This window comes from Scyliorhinus canicula, chromosome 2 (genome assembly GCF_902713615.1).
Source record: "Scyliorhinus canicula chromosome 2, sScyCan1.1, whole genome shotgun sequence".
Lineage (NCBI taxonomy): Eukaryota > Metazoa > Chordata > Chondrichthyes > Carcharhiniformes > Scyliorhinidae > Scyliorhinus > Scyliorhinus canicula.
The window spans coordinates 72141434-72165252 of NC_052147.1; the positions used below are offsets into that span (position 1 = coordinate 72141434).

Sequence of the window (23819 nt, forward strand, 5' to 3'; positions counted from 1 at the left end):
CTTTCAACTTAGTGTCTTTCTTAGCAATAACTAGGTCATGTTTAACCAGGGATGATTATCCATAAAGTAGTGTGAACAATGCAGTAAGATTTATTGACTATTTGTAATTTGAGATATGTTAAAGATCTGTTAAATACTGCAATGGTTTTTTTTCCATGTTCGCATCAGTAAGAGTACATTGAGCGAAAAGGCTGGTGATGAAGTCCTGATCCAATTATGGATGGCAAAGTGTTGTTGGCATAAGATATGTGAGCCATAGTTTGAGAATTTTGAGTTTTGATGCAATTTATTTTCCAACCGACAGCAAAAAAGACGTCAGGAAATAGAACAAAAGCTTGAAGTGCAAGCTGAAGAAGAGCGTAAACAAGTAGAAAATGAGAGGAGAGAATTATTTGAGGAACGTCGTACTAAACAAACTGAACTAAGACTTCTAGAACAAAAAGTGGAACTGGCCCAGTTGGTAGGAAATTGTCTGAATTGGACGTTGAATTTTCTGGTAGCTTGTAGCTTGATGTTTTTAATGTTTCTTCCTTTTTCAAACAGCAAGATGTATGGAATGAGCATAATTTAAAAATAATCAAATACATCCGAACCAAAACAAAACCTCACCTATTCTATATACCTGGCAAACATTGTCCAGCTACGCAAAAGCTTTTGGATGAATCCCAAAGGAAGATGAATGGTAAGTGTTTTACTTGTAGAATTGCAAGATAGTGGATGTCATGTTTCAGGCCTGACATTATATTACATGATTAAAGAAATGTAGCTTGCTGGATAGAGTTGAGTTGAGCAGTGGCAGTCATATTTCCCAGTATGTCACTGGAATGACCGTTGGTTCCTCAATAGGAATAGAATTTTCAGAATGTACCAATGTTTAGTTATTCTAAAGACAGATTAGCAAGTAGAAGATATAGATTGTTCCGTGTTTTTAATAAAAGAAATAAATCAAAGTCAAGTGCGACCGAAGTACAAGTGTCTTTTTGAAAGCGCAGAAGATGGTGTATGATTTCAATATTGCTTATGGGGAGGAAGGTGAAAATGTAGGGTAATGTATTTGGAGTTCATTCAACAAATGGGCAGCACGGTAGCACTGCTGCATCACCGCACCAGAGACCCGGGCTCCATTCCAACCTTGGGTGACTGTCTGTGTGAACTTTGTCCATTCTTCCCATGTCTGAGTGGGTTTCCTCCGGGTGCTTCAGTTTCATCCCACAGTCCAAAGATGTGCAGGTTAGGTGGATTGACCATGCTACATTTCCCCTTCGTGTTCAACGGGTAGATGGGGTTACAGGGATGGATCGGGGTATTGGGCCTAGGTAGGGGGTCCTTTTGGAGGGCCGATGCAGACTCAATGGGTTGAGTGGCCTCCTGCACTGAACGGATCCTGTGAGTTTAGAAGAAGTAAGGGGATGCCGAACTGTTCTTCAATAATTGGAGAATAGTTGGACGTTGAAGGGGAGGAGAGTTTTTTTTGGTGGTTTAGAAATGAGGTGGATTGAAGTGAAATGTCTTTTCTACTATCCTGTGCTGGTAGAGTTTCTCAAATATTTTCAGTCGAGATAAACATGGGCTTTATGTTACTCATGGTGGCGTGTTGGTGTGTGCGCGCAGTGTGGAGAAATACTTGCATTAAAAACAGAATCAAACTTGAGCTAGGGCGGCACAGTGGCCAATGCTTAGCACTCCTGCCTCACAGCACTGAGGACCCGGGTTCGATTCCGGCCTTGGGTCACTGTCCCTGTGGAGTTTGCACATTCTTCCTGAGTCTCCTGGTCTCACCACCACAACCCAAAAGATGTGCAGGGTAAGTGGATTGGGCATGCTAAATTGCCCCTTAATTGGAAAAAAAACTATTTTTAAAAAAAATAATCATATTTGAGTGATATGGCTCAAGCACAGTGCAAGAGCTCTGTTTAAATGTACTTATCTTGTGCTTCCGGAAGCATGAATTTGAATTCTTGGTAATGATACAAACAATTGTTTTGTATCAAGTACCAGTGAAATTGATTTTTTGTAGTTGTGTGGCTGATTTGTAGTTTGATACTAGGTACTATTTTAATGAAAAACGACTTATTAAAGTGCCGGAGATTGTTTAAACGATAATGATATTGAATGTGAGAAGGACATAGGCTGCAAAGGGAAATAGACGGTTAAGTGACAGGGCAGCAAGTTGGCAGATGGGGTTTAATGTGGAAAGCTGAGGTTATTTGGTAGTGAGAATACAGAAATAGAATATTATTTAATGACATGAAACTTTTAAATCTTGATGATCAGATAAATTTGGAAAACTTAACCGAGTGTTCGCTACTCGGAGTAGTGAATTTATGGCATTCTCTACCTCTAGAGCAGGATTTCTCAACCTTTTTTAACCCATGGACCCCTTTTCCTCTTAATTTTTTTTTGTGGACCCCCATAGCCATTCCACAGAAAAAAAAAGCTTCTTGTATGCGTGGTAAATTAATCCTAAAGTCCATCTACCTTACCGTGAGGGTTGGAAACGGATTAGCGGTATTTTCGAACGTTGCCAAACTTATTCTAATATGGAAAGTAATGAAAAAAAAACTTTTTACTGACTAAATTGAATTAAATTACTCTAAAAATAACCAATTCATATCAAATATACACAGTTTCTAGTGATTACTGTGTTAAATCATTCATTAAACTTGTCAAGGAGAAACGTGGCATAAGTGTTGCCACATTTCAGATCGCTCACGTCAGGTCAACCGTGGGTATTTAATAAGCTGCTTCTGTCATTAAAGGTCCTCCGGGCTGTTCCTAGGGGACAATAGCCCAGGCAATCTTCAACAACAACTGTCATTAAAGCACAATAAACCCATTTGTCATCAACCGGTATGGATTTTTTTTCTCAGAATACAGTACCACAAAAATAAACACAGCAAATGCACCTTTTTGGTTCTGAGCCCCTTCAGCCCTCAAGGTAAATTAGATAGATTATAATCTCTCTTTGACCGTTGTCAGTGCGAGAGAGAGAACGGTGAATATTCATCATGAAAACAAACATTTTTTTCTTCTACTTGATTCTCAGTAATAACAATTGTTCTGAAGTAGAATTGCTCTATAGACCACTAAAATATCACCGTGGACCCCCAATTCGGTATTTCTTTTGTGTGGACCCCCAGTAATGTTACATGGACCCCCAGGGTCTATGTGGACCCCAGTTGAGAACCACTGCTCTAGAGGGTTGTAGATGCTCCATTGTTGAGTATGTTCAGGACTGAGTTAGATTTTTTATCTCTGAATCGAGGGATACTGGGAGCGGGTGGGAAAGTGGAGCCAAACAGCCGTGAAGGAATGGCGATTAGTTCCAAGTCAGGATGGTGTATGACTTGGCGGGGGGGGGGGATCTTGCAGGTGGTGGTCTTCCCATGCATTTGCTGCCCTTGGCCACCTAGGTGGTAGAGATCATTGGTTTGGAAGATGCTGTCAAAGGAGCCTTGGTGAGTTGCTGCGTTGCATCTGTAGATCGAACTAGACTTTTCTTCCGCTTCCCATAATTCCTCGATTCTGAGTTGAAAAATCCAACTGTATATCATGTTGAGTGAATCAAATTGACTGAAGACTGTCATCCGTGATGCTGTGGACCTCCGGAGGTCAATCACTTGGCACTTCTGGCTGAAGATGGATGTGAATGCTTCAGCCTTTGTACTAATGTGTAGGGCTCCCCCAGAATTGAGAACAACATAGAACAGTACAGCACAGAACAGGCCCTCGATGTTGTGCCGAGCATTGTCCGAAACCAAGATATAGAACATGGAACAGTACAGAATGGGGATATTTGTGCTTGCTTCTCCAGTCGGCCTTTCTCCCTAACTGGCAACCCACCTTCTAAAAGTGAAAAATGTGTAAATTTAAGGGATTGCAATAAATTCATGTCCACTATGGTTTTGAAAGTGCCAGAGGTGACAAGCGTCTGTGAACAGTGATGCTTGCTGGCATCTAATCAATCTTTCTGAACTATTGAATTGGAACTGCTGGACCACTTAAACAGAAAATTGCAGAAAGAACATTAAAGACTTAATGAACCACACGGATTTACAGGATTGATTCCAGGGAAGAGAAATATGTAGATTTAGGGAGAGACTTGGAAGTATTGGTACTATTTTGATCAGCAAAGACGAGGTCAAGAGGAGATTTGCTGGTATTTTTTAAATTATAATTGTTTTTTCCGGTGAACATGAAAGCACTTATTTTGTCTGACTCGGTAAAGAAAGGTTACCGACTTAAAATTGTTAATATGGATAGCAATTAGAAAGTTTGCATTTCATGTAGCACTTTTTCTGATCCCATGGTGAGAATAGTCTTTATTAGTGTCACAAGTAGGTTTACGTTAACACTGTAATGAAGATACTGTGAGAGTCGCCGAGCGCCTGTTTGGGTACACTGAGGGCGAATTCAGAATGTCCAATTCACCTAACAGGCACGTCTTCGGGACTTCTGGGAGGAAACCGGAGCAACTGGAGGAAACCCACACAGACATGGGGAGAATGTGCAGACTCTGCACAATCAGTGGCCCAAGCCAGGAATCGAACCCGGGTTCCTGGCGCTGTGAAGCAACAGTGATACCCACTGTGATACCCTTTGATATGACGCAAGGGGCACTTTTTGAAATGTAGTCATTGGTATAGTGAAATGCAGCAACTGATTTATGCACAGCAAGATCCCACAAATAAATGACCAGACACGCTTTGTCATGGTAGCATTTGAGAGTTTAATGTTAGTCAGGTCATTGGGAGAACACTCCTTGAAAATTACCACAGCATGTTTTATTCCTATCTGAGGGAACTGGCAGGGTCGACTAAACAGCCCATTTGAAAGATGCAGTTGTACAGCAGTCACTTAAACCCACAATGTAGTTGCTTACAATCAAGAGTGATCATTAAGCCTAAGATTTAAAACAAAAAATAATGAGAGACTTGCATGGGCATGGAATGTATTGTCATTAATTTTAGTTGAATGTGCAGGCTTTGAGATTGAGTGTTGGTTGAAGCCGCGAGAGTTCAAGCACAAAAAGGATAAACTGAACCTCAAAGCTGTAAACGTTATTGATCAGCGTTTTATTGACACTGTTAACTGTTGGACATTCCTTAAGATGAATTATGGTTTATTTTCTAAGCACTTCAAATTAGATTTGATTCCCTAAAATATTTGGAATAATTAGTTTTGAGGCGCATACTGTTTTATGGTTTGTTTATGTGTTAATTTATTGATTTATTTTATAAGAGCTAGAAAAGATTTCTTCTCATAAGATCATAGGTGTAGAAGTTGGCCATTCGGCACCTCCATCCTGCATTGCCATCCAATAAAATCATGATTGTAGTCTTAACTCCACTTTCCTGCCTGTTCCCCATAAGCCTCGACGCCCTACTCATTCAAAAAAATTGCCTATCCTCAGCCTTAAATACTTTCTTTCATTTTTTTTTTAAATTTAGAGTACCCAATTCATTTTTTCCAATTAAGAGGCAATTTAGCATGGCCAATCCACCTAGCTTGCACATTTTGCTCCACGCAAACACGGAGAATGTGCAAACTCCACACGGACTGTGACCCAGAGCCGGGATCGAACCTGGGACCTCTGTGCCGTGAGGCCGCAGTGCTAACCCACTGTGCCACCGTGCTGCCCATTAAATACTTTCAATGACCTAGCCTCCACTGCTCTCGGAGGGAAGAGAATTCCAAACACTAGCAAGTCGGAGAAAAAGTTCTCCCACCTCCATCTTAAATGGGATAACTGTTTACTTTTAAATTGTTATTTCTAGATTCTCCCAATAGAGGAAACAGCCTTTCAGCATCTATCATGTCAAGTCCCCTCAGAATCTTTTATGTTTCACCTCTTATCCTTCTAATCTCCAATGAGTATAGGCCGAACCTGCTCAATCTTTCCTCATAAGTCAACCCCTTGAACCAAGGAATCAGCCTAGTCAACCTTCTCTGATCCATTGACAATGCAAGGATATCTCTCCTTAAGGAGGGAGCCCAGAACTGTTCACAGCCCTTCAGGCATGGTCTCACCAAAGCCCTGTACAGTTGTAGCAACACTGTCCAATGTTTATACTCCATCCTCTTTGCAATAAATGCCAGCATTGCAATTGCCAACCTAATTATTTGCTGTACCTGCATGCTAACTTTTCTTTGATTCGTGTACATGAGCACAATGATTCCTCTACTTCAGCATTCTGCAATCTCTCTCCATTTCCATAATATTCTTCTTTTCAATTCTTCCTGCCAATGTGGAAAATCTCATGCTTTTCCACAATATACTCCATCTGCCAATTTTTTGCCCACTTGCATAACCTATCTATATCATAGAATCTACAGTACAGAAGATTACAGTGCACTGCCATTCGGCATCGGCCCTTGGAAAGAGCGCCTATCTAAGCTCATACCTCCACCCTATCCCCATAATTCCACCTAACCATATTTGGATCCTGAGGATAATTTAGCATAACAATCCACCTAACCTGCGCATCTTTGGGCTGTGGAAGGAAACCGGAGCACCCAGAGGAAACACGCGCAGACACTGGGCGAACATGCAGACTCCGCCTTCGAAGGAACCCAGGCTGGGAATTGAACCTTGGACCCTGGAGCTGTGAAGCAACTGTACTAATCACTCTACTACCCTTTGCAGACTTGCTTTCCCACCTGTCCTGGTATCATCAGAAAATTGGAATTCCATACAATGGTGAATTCATCCAAGTCATTAACACTGATCCCTGTGGCACTCCACTAGTAGTAGTTTGCCAACCTGAAAATGGCCCATTTATCTGTACTGTTTCTTGCTTGTTAGCCAATCCTCTGTCCCTATTAATATATTAACCTCTATGTGTCACCTTATTGAATACCTTTTGAAAATCCAAGCACACTACATCTACTAGTTCTCCTTTCTCCACCCTATGTGTTACATCCTCAAAGCATTAGGTATGACTCCAACCAGTGGGGTCATTTTGTAATCAAATAATCAAACACTTCCCTTCCACAAAACCATGTTGACTCTGCCTGATTGCATGCTAGTTTGCTAAATGTTCAGCTACTCCTTAACAGTGGATTTTAGCATTTTCCCAGTGCCAGATGTTAGACTAAACTGTCCTTGAAATTCATGCTTTGTGTCTCTTCTTTCTTGAATGGTGGTATTGCATTTGGAATTTTACAATCCACTGGAACCTTTCCAGAATAGAGGGAATTGAAGGGTTATAACTAGGGTACAGGCCATCAGGTCCAGGGGACTTATCGGCTTTTGGTCCCATTAGTTTTCTAGTGACCGCAGTTGTTTTAATTTCCTCCCTTTTGCCCCCCTGCCTTTCTACTCTTGGGGTGCTTTTTGTGTCCTTTGCTGTAAAAACCAATAGAAAATACTTGTTCAAAGCCTCTGCCACTTCCCTGGTTTCTATTACTAATTCCCTTGTCTTGCCTTCTAAGGAACCAAAGCTCCGTTTCACAACTATTTACCTTTTTTATCTAGCTGCAAAACCTTTCACTCTCTGTTTTTGCAGTACTAGCTAGTTTTCTTTCACACTCTCATTTCTCCTTTGAGTTTTTTAGTCATCCTTTGCTGGCTTCTACAGTTTTCCCAATCATTTGTGCTCCATCTTGCCGCTGCAGTATTATACATCTTTTCTTACAATTCGATACTATCCTCAACTTTCTGATCCACTGATGATGCACCTTCTCAGTCTTTTTCAATGGAATATTTATTTGTTGGGTTATGAATTATCTCATTCTCTGCCATCTATCGTACTCAAACGAATGTGAAATTCGATCATGTTACAATCTGTTTTATTGAAAGGATCCTTTCCTATAAAGTCATTAATTAATCCTGTCTCATTACACATTACCAGATCTAAATTAGCTCATTATCTGATTGCTTCCGAAATTGCTGTTCTGAGAAACTGTCCTGAAGATATTTGTATGCAAACATCCTCCAGACAACCTTTGCCATTGCACCTAATCTGTTTGAAGATTAAAATGTCCTGCAATTATTGCTGTATCTTTCGCACAAGCCCCCTCATTTCTTGCTTTATACTCTGTCCTACAGTGGAGTTACTGCCGAGAAACATCTGAACCATTACCACCAGTTTTTCCTTTGCCAATTCTTATATCCACCCACACTGTTTTGAACCAAAATCATTTCTCACTGCTGTACTGATCTTTTCCTTATTTACAATGCTACCTCACTTTTTTTTATCCTGTTCTTCCAAAATGCCGTTTACCATTGAATCTTCATTCAAGTCCCAGCCATGGTCACTTTGCAACTATTCCTCTACTGGCTAGGGTATCATACTCACTTTATTTCTATGTGTGCTACCAATTCATCTGTCCTGGTATGAATTCTACGTGCATTCTTTTTGCCTTTATTTTGTCTCTAATTTTGTCTTTTTATTATTTTTCCCTACTCTGATCTTATTTGCTGGTGCACTCTCATTTGTATGCTGTGTCCCTATCATGTTCTGGTTATCATTAACCAGATCGCTACCCTGCACTGTTGCCTTGTCCTTTCACTAGTTTAAAACCCACTCGCTATAGTCCTAATTATACGATTCACCAGGCACTAGTCCCAGCATGGTTCAGGTAAAGGCCATTGCAGTGGTGCAACTCCCTTTTTGCCCAGTACTGGTGCCAGTGCCCATGAACCGAAACCCATTTCGCCCACACTGATATTTGAGTCAATAGATTCAACTTTGATCATCTTTACACTGCCAATTTACTCGTGGCTCTGGTAGTAATCCAGCGATGTTTAGCTGGTTCTACTTTTTAATTTTGTACCTGCTCGAGTTGCGCGGGAATTACTCAAACTCCCTTCAGCCAAGTCTTTTATCTTGGCCTGACCTTTGTCGTTCATACCCTGTGGACCACGACAATTGGTCTTTCCCCTCCCAATCCTATGTTATCGCGAGCTCTGAGGAGATGTCCTCAACCCTGGCACTAGGTAGACAACACAGCCTTTGAGACTCTCTCTGCTGCCACAGAGAACTGCCTATTGCTCTAACTATAACAAAGACACAAAATGTTGGACAATCTCAGCAAGTCTTGACAGTCTCTGGCGAGAAAAGGGAACTAATGTTTTGAGTCTGTATGACTCTTTGTCAAAGCTCCTGTTGCTCTAACTATATAGTGTTTCCTACTACAACATTCTATTTTGCTCCCTGTACTTGAATGCCCCCCTGCATTAGTGCTGTGATCCCTGCTGTCATCCACACAAGCTGCAAGAGCATCAAACCTTTGGAACATTTGCAAGATTAGTTTAGAGGGGACAAAACGCTTGAAACTCACCAATCACCTACCTCCACAACCAATTAATGCCTCCAGGTTTCAGCTCTCACTCACTGTCTCCGGCTCCCTCTCTTGGACCACTTTCCTGGGCAACACCATTCTCACTGCCCCAAATTACTTCATTTACCAAAATTCCAGGTGTAAGCACTCTGTCTAGGGCAGCACGGTAGCATACTGGTTAGCACAATTGCTTCACAGCTCCAGGGTCCCAGGCCCAATTCCCGGCTTGGGTCACTGTCTGTGCGGAGTCTGCACATTCTCCCCGTGTCTGTGTGGGTTTCCTCGTGGTGCTCTGGTTTCCTCCCACAGTCCAAAGATGTGCAGGTTAAATGGATTGGCCATGCTAAATTGCCCTTAGTGTTGGGTGGGGTTACTGGGTTATGGGGATAGGCTGGAGGTGTGGACTTGGGTAGGGTGCTCTTTCAAAGAGTCGGTGCAGATTCGATGGGCTGAATGGCCTCCTGCACTGTAAATGCTATGATTCCACTGCCACGTGACTTACTTTCTCTGCAAACATGATGATAATCCAATTGTGACATGTTTTTCGTTCATAGGATACGGTTGGCACATGCATGGCAGAAGTAGTACTTACCCTGATAGCTTTTATACTAAACCATCTAGTACCTGACTGGACTTGGATGTATGGCAGGACTGAGGAATGTTACATTTAACTCTGTAGATACTGTCCTTTTCTATAGGCCTATGTACCGTATATACTCGCGTATCATGCGATCTCGCGTATCATGCGACCCCTAAATTTTCGTCCCCAAAACATGATTTTATGCTATATCTCGTGTATCATGCGAGTCACTTTTTTGGAAATTAATGCCCAAACTAAAACTTCCAAATGGTATCATTGTCTGTGGATTCTGTTGTGAAAGCTGTTCGCAAATCGAACAGCTTTCCAGCTGGCTTTACTAGCGTCGTTCTGCTACTGCGTCGTTTCCATTCATAAAAACGGCAAGTAAAACACCTGCGAATTCTGTGAATACTACTCTTCAGATTTTGACCACAGCATTCTGATGGGAAGATGTTCAGCCACTTGACGTTTCCATTCATGTTTTTATGAATGGAAACGTCAAGTGGCTGAACATCTTCCCATCAGAAAAAACGGCGAGTAAAACACCCGCGAATTTTGTATCTCGCGTATCATGCGACCCCCCAAATTTAGGTTACAATTTAGGTCTTCAAAAGTCGCATGATACGCGAGTATATACGGTAATCGGTTTCACATGTTACTGTGGAATTTGAACTCAAATCTTAGGTGGTAAAAGTCCAAAAACACATTTACAAGGCTAGTATATCCCTACATATAATTGTGCTGTGACTTGGTAAAACCTGTGTGTTGCTGAAATAAAATTGTTACTGCACTTTTTAAAATAAAAACAAAAGCAACATCAGTAAACCTTTATTTTTTTTTACATTTTTCAAATTAAGGGGCTATTCTACCTACCGTGCACATCTTTTATGTTGTGGGTGAGTGACCCACGCGAGCACGGGGAGAATGTGCAAAATCCATACGGACTGTGATCCGGGCCCCGGATCGAACCTGGTTTCTCTGCGCCGTGAGGCAGCATTGCTAACCACTGGGCCACCGTGCCACCCTTCAGTAAAGCTTTAATACTTAAGAGTGCTGGGGACTGAGGCTGTGTGTTTGACACCCAGTATGGTATAATTTACTCCTGGGCCCCTTGTGACAAATGTATAGAAAAGTTCTGGATCAATTTATTTTCTGATTTTTTTCTCTTTTTTAAAAATTAATTTTGTGCTGTTTTGGGACATTTTCTAATCATACCCATCTCATTCATTGTACCTCGGGATCTGTGACAATAAATCCAAATCCAAATGAAACAAACTAATCTACAGGAACTGTTATAAAGAGGTAGTGAGCGCAGTGCAAAAATTGAATATTGAAAATAAAATTTAAGGCTTTTGTGTTGAAGACTCAAATCCTAGCGTAATCCCCACAGTGTCGAAGGAGGCCGTTCAGCCTATCAAGTCTGTGTCGACCTTCTAAAAGACCATCCTACCTAGGCTCACTCCCCCACCCTATCCCTGTAACCCCATCTAACCATTGGAACCTCAACCAAATGTATGCATTTACTAATGTGGGAAGCTGAGCTGACTTGACTATTTTATGCATTGGGTATTACAGGTTTTGAGTGTTAAGCTATTAACTCATTTGATTCATAACTCGTGCTCTACTGTGGTTACATTTCAAAATAGAAAAATAAATTCTGGGTTAGTTGAGGTGTTTATGTAAATTAAATACTTAAGATAAAAAAAGTTCCCACCCTGTAACAAATTCTTTTTGAAACAATCTTCTTGATTTTATTTTCATTACACCGTGTTAGGGATTTGTTGTCTGTTTTTGAATTAGATGTCTACTCCTAATTCAAATTAGGGCCTCACGGTAGCATGGTGGTTAGCATCAATGCTTCACAGCTCCAGGGTCCCAGGTTCGATTCCCGGCTGGGTCACTGTCTGTGTGGAGTCTGCACGTCCTCCCCGTGTGTGCGTGGGTTTCCTCCGGGTGCTCCGGTTTCCTCCCACAGTCCAAAGACGTGCGGGTTAGGTGGATTGGCCATGCTAAATTGCCCGTAGTGTAAGGTAATGGGGGGATTGTTGGGTTACGGGTTTTCGGGTTACGTGGGTTTAAGTAGGGTGATCATTGCTCGGCACAACATCGAGGGCCGAAGGGTCTGTTCTATGCTGTACTGTTCTATGTTCTATGTTCTAAATTACTTAATTCAGATTGTTAACTTCAATTGAAAATATGAATACTTCTGTTTTATTTCAATTACTTATTTTAACTCACTCTATATTCAGATATTTTAAGAAAACTGTGATTTCAGATTGACAAACTATAAATGAAGTACTGGAAGTTCTGGTACATTGAAGAATATTCTCTCCACATAACTTGCTAAATTACTGTAACTGGTTATTCATCTTGGGCACCTCTTTAGACCTTGCTGTGTGCAAATTGACTACAGATTTTGTTTGCTGAACTTCAAAGTAAATTTACATGGCATTGTTTTTGTTCTAGAAGGTGTGTACTACAAGTCTTGGCCCACCCATACCTCGGGCAGTAATTCCAGCTTCAGCTTTGTTTCCTCCTCCCTGTTCATATTTACCATTTTTGATGTATTTTCTGCAGCTAAGTAACTCTTGCAGGTATCCTATTGCAAAAGAATGAAAAACAAACTCAGTGGCTGATCTCTTTAGGGAGCACACCCTGTTATAAAGCTAGGCATATCCCTCTGACATGAATCTCTTTGCTTAAAAATAATCAAATTCCTTTGCTCTTCTGTACATCCCTGCGCCACCATTGTAATTTACTTTTGTTTTTGTTATGCTGCAGCATAGTATTTCAGAATGTGCAAGTGTGTTTATTTTTGAATCTTTAGGTATTTTTGAACACAGGCGCCTGGAGTTTGCAGATCAAATTAACAGAATGGAAGTTAGACCTAGACGTCAGTCACTGAAGGAAAAAGAACAGCGAGAGGTGCAGAATGAAGAGCAACAGAACGAGGAACAGGAGGGTAAGGTGGCTCACCATCAGAAGGTGGAGGAATTGGGTAACCAGAACAATGATGTAGAAATGGAGGCAGCAGAAGAGGAAGTGGAAGTGGGTGCAGTTAAGAGTGATGCAGGGAAACAGCAAGAGAAGCAGCAGGAAGAGGAGGCTGAGGAGGAGGAGGAGGTAGAGGAAGGGGAAAGCAACAGCCAGCCAGAGAGCATGCCTGTTGATAAGGAAGCTAGCCAAAATATGGAGAATGATCAAGATATGGTGGAGGAAGTAGATGATGGTAGGGAGGAGGAGAGAGTAGAAGAGGTTTGTAAGGAGCCCGAGCCTGAACCTGAGCCTGAACCCGAGCTGGAGCCCGAACCTGAACCCAACCCAGTACCAGAGCTCCAGCATAAACTAGAATCCGAGCCCAGGCCTGAACCCGAGCTTGAATGTTCGGTCGGGCATGAGCCAGAAAAGGAGAGTCCTGTAAACATTCAGCCTGTGGATTTACAAGTGGAACCAATTAGGGTGTCACCAAGGAAAAGCACAAGCCGGAGTAAGAGCAGTAGTCGAAGTAAAAGCAGAGGTCGTGAGAAAACAAAGAGTAAAAGTAGGAGTCGGAGCAGCAGTAGCACGAGCTCTAGTAGTAGTTCAAGCACCAGCAGCAGTGGTAGTAGCTCAAGCACTGGTAGCAGCAGTAGAAGCAGCTCCAGCACTAGCAGTAGCAGTGGCAGCAGTAGCAGAGACAGCAGTAGTAGCACCAGTAGTAGTAGTGAGAGTCGAAGTAGAAGCCGGAGTCGGGGTCACAGCAGAGACAGAAAGCGTAGAAGGAGCTTGGATCGAAAACGTAGAGTTATTTCAAATGCAGATAAGGACCGTAAGTCATCAAAACCCAGTAGCAAAGATTTAAAAGGATCTAGGGAAAAGGGTTCTCGGTTAGACAGGAAGAGGTCTATATCAGACAATCATTCAGGCAAAAGGTCTTCACGGACTGAAAGAGATCATAAATTGGACAGGAAAGACAAAAAACACTAATTCACAGAAGACTGAAAAAAGTGACTTTAGGAAGGCTATGTACAGCTTGATTTGTACAACGTACCTGATAGATGGAGGGATGTTTTATTTCAGCTGGAGGTAAAGCCGCCTTAAGTCTTGCTTGCTGTATAGTACTTTTATTTGGAAACCATGAGACTTAAAATTGCCATTAGTCCCTGTACTTTTACAATGTTTTGTATGCACATGTTTCTCCGATTACAATTAAAGTGTAATTCTCAAGATGGCGTTGTATGGAAAATATTGTACTAAGCTTAATAGAAGGATTAGCCTTCCTCCCTTTTCAGTGTTTTTAAATCTGTTGTATTCGACCAATGATGATGCCTCTTCTGTACAGTTGCAATTCCAAGGGGAAGAAATGTCATCTCAACATTGTTAATTCTTAGCGTAAAGATGGTTGTCTTTGAATATGTACTATACAGTTCCTTTATGTAGAATTAAATGTACATTTTAAAAAGATTAAAAACTGTTTGTCTTTTAAATGTTTTCTATTAAATTTGATATATAAAACAATCCTTGATTAATGAAACAAAAGCTCACTCCTAAAGCAGCAAATTTGCAATTTTAAATATATATTTTTATTAAAGATTTACAATAAATTTTATAACCAAACCCACAGTAGATGTTAGGCCTATATGGCAAAAAACCAACCAACCATGCACACCTCATCCACAAAGGATAGAGGAAAAACATCGATTCCCCACCCTCCCGAGCAACTGACAGACTAATTCCTTAAAGTAGGCAATGAATGGCAGCCATGTCTGCTAGAACCCCTTGACGGACCCCCTAATGGTGTATTTGACTTTTGCCAGGTCCAAGATTTCCATTAGGTCACCCAACCATACCGAGGCACTAGGCGGAGTAGAAGACCTCCATCCCAGCCAAATCTCCACCGGGCAATCAATGAGCGACGGCGAGGACATCCGCCTTCTCTCCCGTTTGCAGCCCCAGTGGGTCCGCCACCCCAAAAATGGCCACCAGAGGAGTCGGCTCCAGATCAATATTACAAATCGCTGATGTGCTAAAGGAGACCCATAAACTCACCAGTTTGGCACAAGGCTGGAACATGTAGATGTGGTTGGCCAACCCCTGGAACACTGCCTGTACCCCTCCTCTATTTCCAGAAAGAAGCCACTTATCTTAGCTTTGGTCAGGTTCACTCTATGCACCATCTTAAGCTGGATCAGACCAAACCATGTACATGATGACATGGAGTTCACCCTACAAAAGGTCTCACTAGTCCCAACTCGCTCTCCCACTTCATCTTCACCCCATCCACCGAGTCCGAATCCTCAGACAGAATTTTCCCATAAATGCCAGACACTCTAACCTTTTCTGACCCCGCTAGCGAAAGGATCTTCTCCATCAGAGACGGTGGCAGTGCCAGAGGAAATGCCATGAAGGCATTCCTTCATGGCAAAATTCCTTATCTGGAGGTACCTGAATGAGTTTGGTCCCAAAGCCCAAACTTTGCTGACACTTCCTCCAAGCTGGCAAGCCGTCTCTCTACCAGCAAATCCTTGAATCTCAAGCCCCTTCCCTCCCCACCTCAAATGGGTCTTTCAGTCTTGACAGCTCAAATAGGGGCCATCCTCGATGCAGTTCCAAGTTTAAAGTGCTGCCTGAATTGTCTCTGTATCACGACCACTGGATTCAAGGAGTACCTTACTGGAAAAAATGGAAGCGAGGCCATTGCAAGTGCACCAAGCCTAGACCTCCTACACAATCTCACCTCTATCTGCCCTTGTATGAAATCCAGGTCAATGCACGACCTCCGCATTGGTCGCCCAATAATAAAAAAGCATGTTTGGCAATGCTGGGCCCTACTGACTGTCCCTTTGAAGAACTGCCTTGCAGATCCTTGGGATTGCCTGCCCAAATAAAGATTGAGATCAACCTCACAAAAACATTTTGAGGAAAAACAGGAGGTCATTGAAAAAGGACCAAAAACCTTGGGAGAATATTAATTTTAGTAGACTGGACTCTACCTGCCAAGGACAGGAGAAGGTTATCCCAAGTTTGCAAATCGCACTGAACCGTACTCACCTGACTTGTGTAGATCAATTTATGGAGCCGGGCCCAAGCGTGGGCCACCCGAACACCCAGATACCTAAAGCTAGAGCTGGCCAGGCAAAAAAGCAGCAACCCAAAATTGCACCCTTCCCCAGGGGATAAACTGGAAAGTACTCTCTTCCAGATTCAACTTGTATCCTAAGACAGAATCAAAGCTCCTCAGTGGCTTCATTATTTCACCCACAGTGGGGACCGGGTCTGTAACATGAAGCAGCAAATCATCAGCATATAGGGACACCGTGGGCATTGGCTGACTCGATTTAGCAGAGAATAGACTCCCGACGGCAGAATCGTGGCAGGCACCAATTTGATGCCCAAACGCAATTCTCCGTCACCTCGACAGTGGCGTCAATGCGGGCCAGAACGCACAAAGTAAACGGCGTTTACATGTAGTTAGCGGTTCCGTCCCGGTATTTTCTGCGACCTCCGCGATATTCTGTCTCCGATGGGGCTGAGTTCCCGATGGCGCAGTTCACTTGTGCTTTTAAAAATTGCGCCCACAGAACCTCACATCCACCAATAACCTTGAATCGAACTCGGCATTCTCAACGCCATAGTTTGCTGATAATTGTGCTGCTGGTCGGGGGGGGGGGGGGTGGTAGCCAGGAGGTGGATGGACATAGAACACCATTGCCGCAGCTGGCAAAGCAGCCGTGGCGCCACCCATGTCGCTGACTGCCCATTATGAACAAGGCCACAGGTTGTATATGTGTTCTCTCTCCCCCCCCCCCCCCCCCCCCCAAGGCTACCTGCCTATGTGCCCTCTGGCCCCAGCCAACCCATCAGCTTTATGGGCGTGTTCCAGCACAACTACCATCTTGTTGGCTGGAATGAGTGTGGGTGGGGAGTGAAGTGTATATATGTGGCTGCGGCTTGCCAGCCTTCTGAGTGTGAACCTGGTGAATTCTGCACCGTTTTTCATTGGAACCGATTGTGTTCCACGTGGTGGGGGTGCTAGCCCCTCCACAGTTGCTGAATCGATCCAAGTTCGGTGCCAGTTTTGCTATCATGAAAGTCCACGAATCCTGCCCTGGCATCAACCTGGTCTCAGGAATGGAAAATCCAGCCCCTATGTTCCACCCCATCCCTCTTTATCCCCTTCCACTAACTCAAAGCAGTAATTATGGGTTCAATCATTAATGCAAATAGCAGGGGAGACATCAGTCACCGCTGTCTTGTCCCCTTATTCAATTGAAAGTAACCTAAGCTCAAGGTGTTGGTATGAACACCAGCTGAGGGAACCCTCTACAATAGCTACTCACAAAATAAATTTTGACCCATGGCTGAACCTCTCCAGAACTTCAGTACCTCTGCTCCATCCTATCAAATACCTTCTCAGCATCCAAAGACACAATCACCTCTGGCTTGGGCCCATCAGACAAGGAGTAGACAACATTCAACAGCATCTGAATATTGGCTGACAATTTCCAGCCCTTAACAATGCCAGTCTGATCCTCTGGAAGACCAGGCTCCAGCTTTACTGCCAAATCTGAGCCAATATCTTGGCGTCCACATTCACAGCGAAATAGGTTGGTTTGACCCACACTCCGTGGGGTCCTTATCCTTCAACAAAAAGGGAATAGAAGTAGGCGGGGATCCCCAGGACACAGAATAATTAGACATATCTGCCAGCAACAGAACCAACTGATCTGTAAACGTAAAATTCTCAAGGACCTGTTTGCATCCACCCGATACCTACCACAATCTCCTCAAGGCCTTCAATTCCCACCTCTGGAAACTCCAACCTATCTAAAAATGTTGACATGTCCAAACCCCCCCCCCCCCCTCAACAAAGGGCTCTTGTAAAAAGCCTCCAATGTAATCTGGGGGGGGGGAAAACTCTTGTCCCTAACCTGAATAATCTCCCAGGAGGCTGCTTGTTGCCTCAGCGAATTTGCTAACAGGTGGCTGTCCTTCTCCCCATATTCATGAAGGACCCCCTCGACCGCTGCAACTGGCTCACCGCCTTGCCTGTGAATACCAGATTGAACTGCACCTGCAGCTTCTTCCTGCTCAAATCCAGGGTAGGGCCACATGTGTATTGGTGGTCCACCTCCACTCGTCCACCAACCTCTGCTGTTCCACTCATATGCACCTTATACATGATCTCTAATCACTTCCCAGAGCATAGAGTGTGCGATAGACTCATTCCTATTGAATTCTACATACTCATCAATAGCCTTAGACATGTGCCCACAGAACCTCACATCCACCAATAACCTTGAATCTAACTCAACAATGGATGCTAAGCAGGACTTGACTCCAAAACCAAATCTGCCAGATGCGGGACATGGTCCTACATGACACTGGCTGAATACTCCGCCCTCCTCACTCAAGAGAAGACCTACCCACCAGAAAAATGTAAATTTTAGAATTAACTTTGTGTACAGGAGAAAATGACGAAAATTCTTTACCCCACCCACCAGAGTGCGTAAACTGCCATGAATCTGCCCCCCTTCTCCATCTCCCCCCCCCCAAATCTGTTCCATGAAAACTGACAGCATCATTGCCACTCCCGAAGGAGCCAATGACTTCGGCCTAGAACAATCCAACTACGTATCAAGTACACAATTTTATCACCCCAAAGGTCAGTTGGTGTGTATCCAAATGAGGGGAGGTGGTGACACAGTGGCATTGTCAGTGGGTTAGTAATCCAGAGACCCAGGCTAATGGTCTGGGGACCCGGGTTCAAATCCCAACTCGGCAGGTGATGGAATTAAAACGCAATAAAATATCTGGAATTAAAAGTCTAATAATGACCATAAAACCATGTCGATTGTCATTAAAAACCCATCTGGTTCACTAATGTCCTCCCGGGAAGGAAATCCTGGCCTACATGTGTCTCTAGACCCACTGCAATGTGGTTTACTCTTAATTTCCCCCTGAAATGGCCTAGCAAGACACTCGGTTGTATTTCCACAAAAGAGAAATGAAACCAGACGGACAACCCGGCACCAAACCAGGCACCGGAAACCACAACGGCAAACCCAGCCCTGTTAACCCTGCAAAGTCCTCCGTACTAACATCTGGGGGTTTGTGCCAAAGTTGGGAGAGCTGTCTTACAGACTAGTTAAGCAACAGCCTGACATAGTCATATTCACAGAATCGTACCTTGCAGATAAAATCCCAGGCTGCACTATCACTATTCCTAGGTATCTCGTCTCACTGTCAGGACAAACCCAGCAGAGGTGGTGGCATAGTAGTGTACAGTCGGGAGGGAGTTGCCCTGGGAGTCCTCAGCATTGACTCTGGACCTCATGAAGTCTCACGACTTCAGGTTAAACATGGGCAAGGAAACATCCTGCTGATTACCACGTGCTGGCCAACATCAGCTGATGAATCAGTACTCCTCCATGTTGAACACCACTTGCGGGAAGCACTGAGGGTAGCAAGAGCACAGAATATGCTCTGGGTGGGGGACTGTAATGTCCATCACCAAAAGTGGCTCGGTAGTACCACCACAGACCGAGCTGGCCGTGTCCTAAAGGACGTAGCTGCTAGACTGGGACTGCAGCAGGTGGTGAGGGAACCAACAAGAGGGAAGAACATACTTGGAAATGAAATGAAATGAAAATCGCTTATTGTCACGAGTAGGCTTCAACGAAGTTACTGTGAAAAGCCCCTAGTTGCCACATTCCGGCGCCTGTCCGGGGAGACTGGTATGGGAATCAAACTGCTGCTGGCCTGCTTGGTCTGCTTTAAATGCCAGAGATTTTGCCGAGTGAGCTAAACCAGCCCCTACTTGACCTCATCCTCACCAATCTGCCTGCTGCAGAAGCACCTGTCCATGACAGTATCGGTAGAACATAAGAACTAGGAGCAGGAGTAGGCCATCTGGCCCCTCGAGCCTGCTCCGCCATTCAATTAGGTCATGGCTGATCTTTTGTGGACTCGGCTCCACTTTCCGGCCCGAACACCATAATCCTTAATCCCTTTATTCTTCAAAAAACTATCTATCTTTACCTTAAAAACATGTAATGAAGGAGCCTCAACTGCTTCACTGGGCAAGGAATTCCATAGATTCACAACCCTTTGGGTGAAGAAGTTCCTCCTAAACTCAGTCCTAAATCTACTTCCCCTTATTTTGAGGCTATGTCCCCTAGTTCTGCTGTCACCCGCCAGTGGAAACAACCTGCCCGCATCTATCCTATCTATTCCCTTCATAATTTTAAATGTTTCTATAAGATCCCCCCTCATCCTAAATTCCAACGAGTACAGTCCCAGTCTACTCAACCTCTCCTCATAATCCAACCCCTTCAGCTCTGGGATTAACCTAGTGAATCTCCTCTGCACACCCTCCAGCGCCAGTACGTCCTTTCTCAAGTAAGGAGACCAAAACTGAACACAATACTCCAGGTGTGGCCTCACTAACACCTTATACAATTGCAACATAACCTCCCTAGTCTTAAACTCCATCCCTCTAGCAATGAAGGACAAAATTCCATTTGCCTTCTTAATCACCTGTTGCACTTGTAAACCAACCTTCTGTGACTCATGCACTAGCACACCCAAGTCTCTCTGAACAGCGGCATGCTTTAATATTTTATCGTTTAAATAATAATCCCGTTTGCTGTTATTCCTACCAAAATGGATAACCTCACATTTGTCAACATTGTATTCCATCTGCCAGACCCGAGCCCATTCACTTAACCTATCCAAATCCCTCTGCAGACTTCCAGTATCCTCTGCACTTTTCGCTTTACCACTCACAAGTGACCACCGCACAGTCCTTGTGGAGACAAAGTCCCATCTTCCATTGTGTTGTGTGGCACTACCACCGTCCTGAATGGTATGGACTTTGAACAGATCCAGCAACTCAAGACTGGGTATTCATGAGGCGCAGTTGCCATCAGCAGCAGCAAAATTGTATTCAACCACAATCTGCAACCTCATGGCCTGGCATATCCCCACTCTATCATTACCACGAAGCCGGAGGATCAAGCCTTGTTCAATGAAGAGTGCAGGAGACCATGCCAGGAGCAACATCAGGCATACCGAAAAATGAGATCTCAACCTGGTGAAACTACAACACAGGACTATTTGTGTGCCAAGCAGAATAAGCAGCAAGTAATAGACAGAGCTAAGCGAGAGAAAAAAAAATCTAGAATGGAAGCCAACTGCTTCCTAATAAATGCTGTATCGTCCCAATTTGGGGCATATACATTAACCAATGCCACCAAACGTGCTTGCCAAATACCCAGTGACCATCACGTACCTGCCGTATTGGTCTACCGCAACCTTGTCCGTTGTATAAAGAACTTGTTTATAGATTTAAATGACCACTCTGCCCTAGAAACTGCCATCAAAGCCCAAATGAAAGACCTGGCTCACCCACCCCATCCGTAGTCTCGCCTTCTCGTCTGGTCCCTCACCTGCAAATGTGTCTTCTTCAAAAACATCACATCTCTCTCAACCGTTTACTGGGCTCCTCAATCCCCTTACGTTCCAGGTGACTACCTAAATTGGAGGCCTTCCACTGCCGTCCCCTCATCCCGGATGCAACCATTTCCATCATGAAGGATTATCAATTGCCTGCCTAGATAATGTAGCCCAAGGTCCATCGAAGATGGCCACCAAACCCATCCATAAAGTGAAACAAGGAAACCCCATTGTCACCATGAAAAAAAACACCCCTTCCCTGAACCAGACCCCACCCATATGTACATGTTGGTTACATACCAAAGAACAATATCCCCGTCCTAACCAACCCCGACCCCCAACAAAACAGTAATGCTCGGCTCATTGAACCGAGAAAAACAGGTCCAACAGGCCACAACCCCCCCCCCCCCCCCCCCCCAACTCCCGTTCGTTAGCTAAAAGATTACTGCTAGCGTGTAGCCCCTACTCGGCAGAAAGAAACCCCCTACCCGTCCCGACTATAAAAAGTAAAACAAAATTCAACACCCCTACAAAGATCAAAACCTCACTGGGAACCATATATTTCCTAATACGTATACTGTCTTGAAGAATACCCCTCAGAACAGTTAAGCCTCCATCCCTCGCCACACAACTTGTGCAAAACACTCCCATCCCATTAGTAGATAAAAGAAATAACACCAAATATGTACAAAGTACAAAATACCCCAAAACCCCTTCCCTTCAACAACCATAAATGTTCCCACAGAGTCCATTTAAATTGATCCCAGACCATGCTTTGTAACAAAGGCCTCAGCCTCCTCTGAAGTGTCAAAATAATAGTCCTTTGACTCGAAGGTAATCCGTAGCCCCGCCGGGTACACCACTCCAAACCGTACACCACTCTTGTCCAATGCTGCTTTAGTCTTATTGAAGGCCACCCACTTCCTCACAAGCTCTGCCTCAACATCTTGATAAATTCTAATGAGGTTCCCTCCCACCTCGAATCACGGTTCTCCTTGGCCTACTTCAGGACCTGCTCCTTCTGGAAGCTATGGAATCTGATGATAACTGCTCATGGTGGCTCATTCACCCTAGGCTTCTGCCGGAGTGTTTGATGGTCCCTGTCCGGCACTGGAATGGATGCCAGTCCATCCTCCCCCATCATCTCACTGAACATCTGTGAGAAATACGCAATGGGATTCGGGCCTGCTACGCCCTCCAGTAATCTCATGTCTCTGAGGTTTTGTCTCCTTGACCTGTCATCCATCTTCAACCTCAGACTCTTATTTTTCTCTGCCACCAACGAAACCTCGGCCTTCAATGAGGCAATTTGCTCTCTGTGCCTCGACAGAGCTGCCTCCGTTCCCTTCAACACCTCACCATGCTCCTTCACAGCTTCCCGAAGTTCTCCAACTATTTTCAGACAGGACCCACCACCTCCTCAATCAATATACTGAGGGTTTCAAGCATCACTCTCCATAGCCTCTCGAAATGCTTGTCAAATACAGTGGCCAATAACCAGTTAGCATGTCTGCCGTGATTGGGGAGGCCACAACCGCCGGAGCCACTGCCACCACCTTCCCTGCTGAGGCGCCACGTGAAACCTTCGAGTTGGTTGAAGAATTTCCACCCACAGTCTTCTTACTTCCAATCTTTCTTGACATCTTCAACTATAGGCTTCTTCTACTTTCAAGTGGCTAGAATTTGTCCACCACAAAACCCTAGGAACCGGGCAAAAAGAGCCAAAAACAAAAGCCCTGGAGTGCATCACCTTGTCCTAAATGCTGCTACCGGATGTCACAAACTTGCAATATGAAGAAGATTTCAGTAGAACTGCTTCAAAGGTTGAGTGTGTAATTTCACACAGGCCAGGAAGATCCCAGATTTTGTCTGGTCTTTGCTTTGGCTAACCTTGGCTGGGGTAGTTGTGTTCCAGGATTGTAAATGCGGAAAATGAGTTGGTGTTGCTCTCCTGAACATGCTGTCATTACAGTTTTTAAATGTGCATATCTTTAGAAATTGTGTTAGCTTTGTTGACTCTGATCAGATAGCCTGTTGATATCCTGTAGCAGTTCGGAGAGGTGAAACTACCCAACTTAACCTTCAGCAGAGAGGGGAGCTCAGTGGTTTAGAAAAACACGGTGCAGATTCCTTCTGATGGAGAGTTACGAACACCATTTATTTTCATATCAGTGCAGCTTTAACCCTGTGACTAATCCTACAAAGGGAAATGTATTTATTGGAAGACTGAAACTTTGTTCAGGGATCCTGCTTGACTGTCCAAAATAAAATATACTGAGCAAAACTAATCACTTCTCATAGTGATTGTTTATCTCACATTTCTCAATAACACAGAGATTTGCCGTAGTTAGTGTACACTTTGGTGGGCAAACTAGGAAATAGAAAGCATTTGCCTGTTCAAATATGGAAACAGAACATTTTCTGAGCACGAAAAGAAAGCAAGGACAGCCAAGGTGCTGTTAGTTGATTCCTTGCTAATGATCAGTGAGAAAGTAGTTATTGAGTCACCAGCCTGCTA

General features: G+C 43.8%; 1 protein-coding gene across 2 annotated transcripts in view; it reads left to right on the forward strand.

Moving 5' to 3' along the window:
- pnn (pinin, desmosome associated protein) overlaps positions 1-14331 on the forward strand; it is a 34867-nt gene extending 20536 nt beyond the window's left edge. For both annotated transcript variants that reach the window (XM_038780425.1, XM_038780433.1), the window contains 3 exons: positions 305-460; positions 544-682; positions 12693-14331. In XM_038780425.1, the coding sequence (XP_038636353.1) occupies positions 305-460; positions 544-682; positions 12693-13831 (1434 nt within the window). In that variant the 3' untranslated portion in view covers positions 13832-14331. The remainder of the gene's footprint in view (positions 1-304; positions 461-543; positions 683-12692) is intronic.
- Positions 14332-23819: the final 9488 nt, after the last annotated feature.